Here is a 9,939-nt window from a genome sequence, read left to right on the forward strand (position 1 = left end):
CAAAAAAAAAAACATAAAAAAAGCTATTAAAACACTCTCTGCTTTTCCAACTCCTCTGTGTACAGCAATTTTCTTTGTATAATTTTAAGAAAAACATTTTGCAATTATACTCAGAAGAAGACAGAAAAATAAAGCTTCTTCCACTAAAAAGATTTATAAAAATCTAACAAGGTTCTTCTTCTAAATAAACTGATTTAACCTGGAAGACAGATTTTCTTTTTTTTTCCCTGTAGCCCCAGCTGTCCTGGAACTCACTATGTAGACCAGGCTGGCCTTGAACTCACAGAGATCCGCCTGCCTCTGCCTCCTGAGTGCTGGAATTAAAGGCGTGCGCCACCATGCCCAGCAGAAGACAGATTTTCATTAAAAATATGTTATTTATGTTAACATATTAGTTTTATGTTATTTTAAAATAAATCACACAAATATTAATATGTCTTAATTTCTAGTTACTGCATACTGATAGGCAAAACAGACATAAAGTTATTTAGGATCCTTGTTAATTATTAATATATAAAAGTCCTGGGTATAGTAACACATGCCTGGAATTCCAGCCCTCAGTAAGTAGAGGCAAGAAGGCCAGGAATTCAAAGCCAGTCTCATATCAAATTCAAGGCTAGGTTGGGCTATATGAGACTCTTTAACATCAAAAAAAAAAAAAAAAAAAAAAAAAGACTAGGAAAGGGTCCTGGTAACAAAGTGTTTCAGCATCTCTAATCCACTACATTTTCTTCTAATCTCCACCAACGTACTTTTTTTTTCCTATTTTTTTATCGAATTTTTGTGCATTTAATATATCTTAACCACATTTAGAGTCCTCTCCCCCATTTGCACCCACCCCCCACCCCATAACCTCCCACCAGATTTCATGCATTCTATCATATATGTTAAGGCCTACTGAGTCAAGTTTGTGTTTCCAGATGTCCCTTGGTGTGAGTTCATCTACTGGAGCCTGGTCAGCCTATCTAGCATCACTCCCTTAAAGAAGACCTACTCTCCCTCACCCAGCAGTGATCAGCTGCCAACAGTCCCTCAGTTAAGCCAACCTTAATACTTTTAAGTATCTGATTCCATTTCTTATTCTCCACCTTTTACAACATACTTTTATTGTTGGTTTTTGTTTTGTTTGTTATTTGATTATTGTTTTTGGTTTTTTGAGATAGTCTCATATAGTCCAGGCTGGCCTCAAATTTGTATGTAGCAAGGCTGCCCTTGAACCCCTCCTGATCCTCCTGCTTCCAGCCCCAAGTGCTGAGATTACAGGCATGGGCAGCTGCACAGGGCTTATTCTGACTTTCTGACCACATCCTCCTTTTTCTAAGCATTCTAACCCTTCACAAGGAATGAATGAGCACTGATCCCCTCCCGTCATCCAGCTCAGCTTCATTCTAAAGCCCCTTTCTTGATTACTGTACACACTAGCATGGGTATTTCAAAAGCACTATTCTTCAAGTTTAATCTGTCCATAATAAAACACAGAATTCTGCCTCTACCCATGATTGTATACCAATTAGATTAGATTTCAGCTCTGGCCTTAACTGAAAAACTGCACAAAATATCTGAGACAATGTTTCCAAACACCCCACAATAGCTATCAGATGACTGTGATTACTGGAAAAAGGAGGACAAAATTTTGGACCCCCCCTCCCCGAAAAAAAAGACTAAAAAATTTGCTAGTATTTATCCAAGAAAATTACAAGTCTTTCTGACACAGTAAAATCAAATGACATGTAGCTTTACTTTATGGCATGTTACCAGTGAATTAAAGAAGCATATGTATACTTTGGCAGGGAAAGATCAAATTAAAGTAATTCTAAGGAATATTCATTTAATTTTCATTTACACAGTTTAAAAAATTACACTTAAACCAACCCATACCAATTATGCTGACTATAAAAGGACTAAAATCTTCAATTAAAAGACACCTTGACAGAATAAATAAAAATAGAGCCCGATTATACACTGGCTACAAAACATAGTAAAAAGAGCCTGAATGCAAAAGGATGGAAATACATGTCATATAGAGTAAGCATAAGAAGACTGCAGTGTTGGGGCTGGGAAACGGCTCAGTCAGCAAAGTGCTTGCAGCACAGGCTGAGTACCCAGCCTCAGATCCCCAGTACCTGCATACAAGCTTATAATCTCAATGCTGGGGAGGCAGACATAGGAAGACCCATGGGGCTGGCCGGCCAGCCAGTCTGGTAAGCTCCAGGTTCAGTGAGAGATCTTGCTTCCGAAAGATAAGATAGAGAAGCAATTTAGGAAGACACTGACATCAACCTTTTGCCTTTACATGTGGGCACATGCACACTCACACACACAGCAGGAGCAGTATCTTCATGTAAAGCAATTTTTTTTTAAGTTTTATTTATTATTTTTATTTTATGTGTATGTGTGTATTGCCTGCATGTAGGTAAGTGCACTCCTGTCGTGCAATGCCCGCGGAGGTCAGAAGAGGCTGTCAGATCCCCTGGGACTGGAGTTACGGACAGTTGTTAGCTGCCATGTGGGGCTGGGATTCGAACCCGGGTCTTCTGCAAGAACAGCCAGTGTTCTTAACCTCTGAGCCATCTCTCCAGCCCCGCAAAGCAATTTTTTTAATATAACAGTATGACTTTTCACATCCTTTTTGAAACCATGTTAGCTCTAGCTATCATTACTCTAAATAAGTAAGAATATGGAAGGATATCCCCTAACTGCTCATCAATTCTATCTTAATCCATTTTCCAGTCACCCAAGTAATCTATCTAAAATGTAAATCACATTACTCCATAGCCCCTCCTCCCTGAAAACTCTTCACTACTAGAAAAAAGCCCAAACTTGTATGGATGACCTTCAGCCTGATTCTACTACTCCACCTGACACCCTGGGCATCATTCCTTCTTGTCTGTGGGCCACCTGCTTGAAAGGTTTCTCCCATCTGTCGCTGGCTCAATTCCTCCCTTGTATCTATGCCCATCACTGCAAATACATTATATTTTTTGCCATATCTTCTTGATATCATGACAACCCCCTCCCTACAGCATGGACAAGAATCCTTAAGAACATGGCTGGGTGTGGTAGTAAACAAACATCTGTAATCCCAGCACTTGGGACACCGAGGCAGGAGGAATACTCAAAAATTTGAGGCCAACTATGGCTGGCTACACAGTGAGATCATGTCTCAAAAAATAAAAATAAAACTTCAAATATATATAGAGAGTTGGTAAATTGAAAAACAAATTTACTGCTGGGTGTGGCATGTGCCTTTAATCCCAGCCAGAGGCAGGTGGATCTCTATGAGATCCAGGCTGCCCTGGTTCACATTGTGACTTCCAGGTGGGCTGTGACTAGAGAGACCTTGTTAAAAAACAACCAATAGGACGGGTGTGGTGGTGCATGCCTTTAATCCCAACACTCGGGAGGCAGAGGCAGGCTGATCTCTGTGAGTTCAAGGCCAGCCTGGTCTATATAGTGAGTTCCAGGACAGCTGGGGCTACAAGGAGACCCTGTCTCAAAAAGACCAAAAAAAAAAAAGTCACAGTAGTGTGTGTACACACGCACACATAATCCCAGTACTACAGGGAAATGAAAGGCAGAGACATGAGAATCCTTGGAAGCTCTGAGGTCAGATAGACTGGCATATGTAGCAGTGAACAAGAGAGACCCTGTGTCAAACAAGGTGGAAGGCGAGAATGCCACCTAAGGTTGTCCTCTGACCTCCAAACTCACACTTACATACCACATGCACATACACAAAGAATTTTTTTAAAAAAGACAAACCCTTGGGCAGGAATGATGGTGCATGCCTATAATTCCAGCACTTGGAAGGTGGAGGCAGAAGGATCAGCAGTTTAAGGCACTCTCTGCTATATAGTGAATTTGAGGCCAACTAACACATACCTATAATACAAGCAAGTAGGGAGGAAGACAGGAAGATGGTGAGTTCAAGGCTAGCCTGGGCTACACACAGAGACCCTTATCTCAAACAAACAAAAAAAATTCAATTGGATCTTCAAGATCACAAACAGTAAAATTGTTAGTATCCACCATTACTTGTAGCCATTCAACCAGAGGGAAAAAGAACGTAATCAGAGGTGTATAAAGAGTGCAGAGGAGAGACTGGGCACGGTGGCACACACCTTTAATTGCAGAACTCAGGAGGCAGAGGCAGGCAGATTTCTGTGAGTTTGAGGCCATCTTGGTCTATACAGTGAGTTCTAGGCCAGCCAGGGTTACATAGTGAAACCTGTCTCAAACAATTCCCTCCCCCCAAAAAAGGAGTGCAGAGCACACACAAAAGGAAATTTGTCACAGGGCCTAGACAAAATTACAGACTCATTTCCCAGTGTCTACTCCTTAAGAAAGCCCATGCTAAGTTGTGACATGTCCATGTCTGTTCTTCATCTTCCAACATCAGCTGTGATAAGAACAGCAGAGGCCATGCTGCTGTGGGCAGGGTGGCAGCTGTCAGTCACTATCAATGCCAGGGACAATGTTCTGATCTGAGTATAATCTACATAATTGCTAGAAAATGATCACAGTGAACAACATACCAATCTCCTAATCTTTCAGTTTCACCAGATTCTCAAAAGAAGAACTAGTTGCCCTTCAGGTCCTCTCTCTAACATTCCTTCTCATGTGGAAGGTCCATAGTTAATTTCTTTCACACTTAGAAAATGAATCAGTAAGTGACCTTGCTACTTTTTACTTAGTATTCTTATACATTTGCAACAGCCAAGATCTTCCCAAATAAATATGAATCTTACAGAATTTAAATAAAATTATCACAGTATTCACAACTATCTGTATTTTAGAGCATGTTATTAGAAGAAACTTGAAAAATTAAGAATTCAACCAAAGTCAATGTTCACTTCTTTCCTGCTACATTCTCACCCAGGAGAGAACACAGGTCAGTATCTCATTAGATAACTCACAGGGTACCATCTGAAATTTGCCTGTGGTGCTGAACAGCATAACCAAAGTATTCCCATGGTCTAGTTTGTGAAAAATAAAACAAAACACCTCAGGTTATAAAGCAAGTGAAATGGGTGTTACAAACATATCAAAATCTTGGTCATGAGGCTGGGGAGATGACTCAGTGGCTAAAGCACCTGCCACATAAGCAAAAAGGACCTGAGTTTAGAGCCCACATAATTCCGGGTGCAATAAATGCACATTTATAATCTCAGAATGCATATGTATGTGTGCAGGTAATATGCATGCGCACACGCGCGCGCGCGCACACACACACACACACACACACACACACACACACGGATTAAAAAATAAAAATCTCAATCATACTTGGAACCTAACTGCATAATTTCTTTTTTGAGGGGAAGAGGTCTTGGGGACTAAACACAGGATTACCACCAAACTGTACTCCTAGTCCAGTCCCTTAACTATTATTTCAAAGTATTACTGAACCACTGAAATTTTTCTCTTTTTTTGGGAGGGGTCTTTTTGAGACAGGGTCTCCCTGGAGCCCCAGCTGTCCTGGAACTCACTATATAGACCAGGCTGGCCTTGAACTCACAGAGATCAGCCTGCCTCTGCCTCCTGAGTGCTGGGATTGAAGGCGTGCTCCACCACACCTGGCTTCGAGATCTTTTTTAAAGGTTAAAAACTCATTCAATTTTATGTCTTACAGGGCTCATACTGAGTTCAATATTGTATAACTATATTAATTCAACTGTGAACCTAAAAACTTACAGCCACTTGTGAAATAGATGTATTCTTGCTCTGGAGTGTGTTACTGAATATGTTAAAGCTGCAATGAAATGCTTCTTCTAATCATGTAGTTATTAAAAATTTAAAAAAAGCAACAACAACAACAACAAAAAAAAACCAATGGAACTGGCCCTTATGTACAAACACACACGCGCACACAGGGGTTTTATTTTAACAGCATCATTTACCTTCTGCCCTTCTCACAAAGCTTCTCAATTTCAGCTTTCAGATCCTGCTCCTTTTGCAAAAACTCCTTCTTTTCTTTCTCTATCTTCTTCTTTGTTTCTTCCCGTTTTATGGTCACATCCTGAATAGCCTTTAGTATTTCCTAAATCCCACACAATTACAGTCACACACAAATAAAGAAGGAAACAAGTTAGTGTTTTTTTAAATTTTTATTTATTTTTTTGAGACAGGGTTTCCCTTTTCCACAGCTGTCCTGGAACTTGCTATGAAGACCAGGCTGGCCTCAGTCTCATAGAGAACCACCCGCTTCTGCCTCCCAAATGCTGGAATTAAAGGTGTGTGCCACCACACCTGGCTATTAAGTTTTGTTGTTGGTTTTGTTTTTTTTTTAATCTGAAAGTCTGTTAATTTATTGTGCTGGGGTTCTAACCCAGAGTCTGGTACCTGCTAGGTAAGGACTCTACCACTGGTTATACCTCCAACCAGCCCTGACAGTTCTTTTCCTTTTTCCTTTTTATTTGTGGGGGTTGGGGGGAGGGGTCCTTGCTATGGTTATTTCTGTTCTTGCTGTTATTTTGAGAGTGAGTCTTGAGTAACTCAGGCTGGGCTCAAATTAGGTAAGTAACTAAAACTGGCCTTGAACTCCTGATCCTCCTGCTAGTATTACAGACATGTTTTTGGTTTTTTTGAGACAGGATTTCACTATGTATCTTACACTAGTCTTGAACTATGTAGCCCAAGCAGGCCTCAAACTTGCAGCAATCCTCCTGCCTCAGCTTCTTAAGTGATAGGCATTGAGTCTCTATTCCTAGCTTGATGGTTATTTCAATGATTATAGATTCATATATTGACTTTAGTGGAATCAAACATAATTGAAAGAATCTATTTCATAAGTTGATCTAAAAACCAGATCTCTGGAAGAAAGTTACAGTTGAACACAGATTTCAACTCAACAGGAGGCAGAAGTTCTAACAATCACTATTCAAAATGGAATATGGCACTGGGGAGATGGCTCATTAGGTAAAGCACTCAATCCCCTAGGACCCACATAAATAGCCAGGCACGGTGGCATACACTTGTAATCTTAGTTCTGAGGAGGCAGAGATGGGGATTCCTGAAGTTTGCTGGTCTCTTGGCCAGTCAGACTAGACTAACTGGTAAGCTCTAGGTCTGAATTAAGAGATTCTGTCTCAAAAAAGCAAAGTAGGAAACTGGAGAGATAGCTTAGTGCTTAAGAGCACTGGCTGCTCTTATAGAGGACCTGGGTTCACTACCAAACACCCACATGGTAGCTAACAACTGTCTGTAACTCCAATTTCAGGATCTGAAGGAGGCCCTCTTCTGGTCTCCATGAGCATAGTATACATATGGTACACTTATATATACATATATATATGTATATATAAATAAAGATAAGTTTTAAAAAGCAAAATGGGACTGTAGGGATGGCTCAGTGGTTAAGAACACTTACTGCTCTTGCAGAGAATTGAGGTTCAGTTTCTAGCACCCACATTATAACCACCTGTAACTCTACTTCTAGGAGATCTGATGCCCTCTGACCTCCTAGGACACCTGCACATATGTGGTACACATTAACCATGCAGGCCATACACATAAAACAAAGAGTTTTTGTTTTTGTCTTTTTGAGACAGGGTCTCCCTGAAGCCCCAGCTGACCTGGAACTCACTATGTAGACCAGGCTGGCCTTGAACTCACAGAGATCCGCCTGCCTCTGACTCCCAGTGTTGGTATCAAAGGCATGTGCCACCATGCCCAGCTTTTTTTTTTTTTTTTTTTAAGTAGATGGTGCCTAAAGAGCAACACTCATGCCCCCTGGCCTCCACACATGAGCATGTATGTGCATGTGCACTCGAACATACATACATACAATTATATACACCAAATAAAAATAAATTTTGAAAAATGGAATATATTGCCTTGTGAAGAAATAAGCTCTCTATTGCTGATGCGCAAACAAAGCCTACATGAACATGTGTTAAGGATTCTGAGAAAGACATTCTTGCTTCAAGTGGGAGTTCGCTGCATCCTTCAAATATGGTCTTATTTTCTTAAGGTTCTGCCTTATTAAATGTGGAATTTTCTGTTTGTTTTCTTACTTTTAAAAATATTTTATTTTTATTATTTTCATTTGTATTTTATGTGTATATTGCCTGCATGCATGTAAGTGCACCCATGTCCTGTAATGCCCACAGAAGTCAGAGAAGTCAGAAGAGGGCGTCAGGTCCCCTGGAACTGGAGTTACAGATGACTACTGGCCACCATGTGAGTGTTGGGAATTGAACCCGGGTCCTGTGCAAGAGCAGTCAGTGCTCTTAACTGCTGAGTCAGCTCTCCAGTCCCTGATTTCTGACTATTTAACAGCAGGAATATATATATATATATATATATATAATTTTAATAAGTAGTCAAACAATACAAAGGCGATGGAGTAAACTACCCCCAGCTTCACGCCACTCTGCCCAGAAGGGTAATCAATGTTTTAACTGTTTCGTACTATGTTTTCACATTTATGTAGTTTTGCAGCTTATTTTCTTGGTGCTGGAGCTCAAACTCAGGGCTTCACACATACAAAGCATGCATGCCATTACTAAGTTATACCCTCAGCCCATTTTTCTGTTACTAATGAGGCCATTTTATATTTGTTTTATATCTTCACATAGGTACACTATGTCAATAACTATAGATCTAACTAAAAAGTCACTGCATAGTATGATATCATATGGATATATGCAGGCTACCCAATCATTCTGCTAAAAGTTCACCAGGTTGATTCCAACTTTTTTTGTAATATTGTACATCTCTAATCTAAATACTTTGGGGGGGGGGTAAGTGGGAGATTAAGACAGCCTGTAGCTCAGACTGGCCTTGAGTTCCTAAATAACTAAAGATGACCTTGAACTCCTGATCCTACTATCTCTGCCTTGATTAAGTGCTGGGATTACAGGGATGTGTCCCTATACTCAGCCTAATCTAATTTTTTAAACAATACTCAACATTCTCTATGTCTACAGACTCATACAAAAGCTCGTATCTGTATAATGGACTCCTAATGAGATTGTTAGGTCAAAGTATTTATATATTTAAAATTTTTAAAAATATTTTTATTATTTTTATTTTATGTGTATGCGTGTACTGCCTGCATGTAGGTAAGTGCACCCGTGTCGTGCAATGCCCGAGGAGGATAGAAGAGGCTGTCAGATCCCCTGGAACTGGAGTTACAAACAGCTGTTAGCTGCCATGTGGGGTGCTGGGATTTGAACCCCGTCTTTGGCAAGAAGTGTTCTTAACCACTGAGCCATCTCTCTAGCCCCCATATGTATTTAAATTTTTACCTGACAAGTTCTAATAAGTTTTTCAAAAAAGTCATCACAATTCAGATCCCCGAGTTCACTTTACTTCACCCTTGACAACTTTGTTTTTAAAAAGTTATTACATGATCTTTTTTTGTCTTCTTTTTTTTTTTTTTGAGGACAAGGTCTTCTTGTAGCTGCAGCTGGCCTGGATTTGCCATGGAGACCATGCTGTCTCTGCCTTCAAAGTTTCTAGGTTTTCTGCTTTGCTTAAAGTGACTTACTACATTTTGAAATTTTATAAATATTCTCCTAATTTTTCGAGTTTTTATATGCATATTTTTTAGAAAATATTTTATTTATTATTTTTATTTTATGTGTATGAGAGTATTGCCTGCATGTAGGTAAGTGCACCCACATCATGCAATGTCTGCGGAGGACAGAAGAAGCCATCAGATCCCCTGGAACTGGAGTTACAGACAGTTGTTAGCTGCCATGTGGATACTAGTATTTAAACCCAGGTCTTCTGCAAGAACAACCAGTGTTCTTAACTGCTGAGCCATCTCTCCAGCACCTATATACATATTTTTAAACCTACATGGAACTGCATTTTTACATGAGATAGGAGATTAAATAAGTGTTTACTAGTCAATTATGTCAACAAAATACAGTAAGTAAATAATCCTTTTCTCTCTGAACTAAAATAGAAGAGTTTAGACAAAATGCTCTC

The 9,939-nt window shown here is 39.8% G+C and overlaps 1 protein-coding gene across 1 annotated transcript in view; it reads right to left on the bottom strand.

Moving 5' to 3' along the window:
* Rnf214 (ring finger protein 214) overlaps positions 1 to 9,939 on the bottom strand; it is a 40,136-nt gene that overhangs the window by 19,156 nt on the left and 11,041 nt on the right. The window contains exon 5 of the mRNA XM_008850921.3: positions 5,901 to 6,040. Coding sequence (XP_008849143.1) covers positions 5,901 to 6,040 — 140 coding nt within the window. The remainder of the gene's footprint in view (positions 1 to 5,900; positions 6,041 to 9,939) is intronic.

The sequence above is a fragment of the Nannospalax galili genome, unplaced genomic scaffold (assembly GCF_000622305.1).
Source record: "Nannospalax galili isolate Female #2095 unplaced genomic scaffold, S.galili_v1.0 scaffold265, whole genome shotgun sequence".
NCBI lineage: Eukaryota > Metazoa > Chordata > Mammalia > Rodentia > Spalacidae > Nannospalax > Nannospalax galili.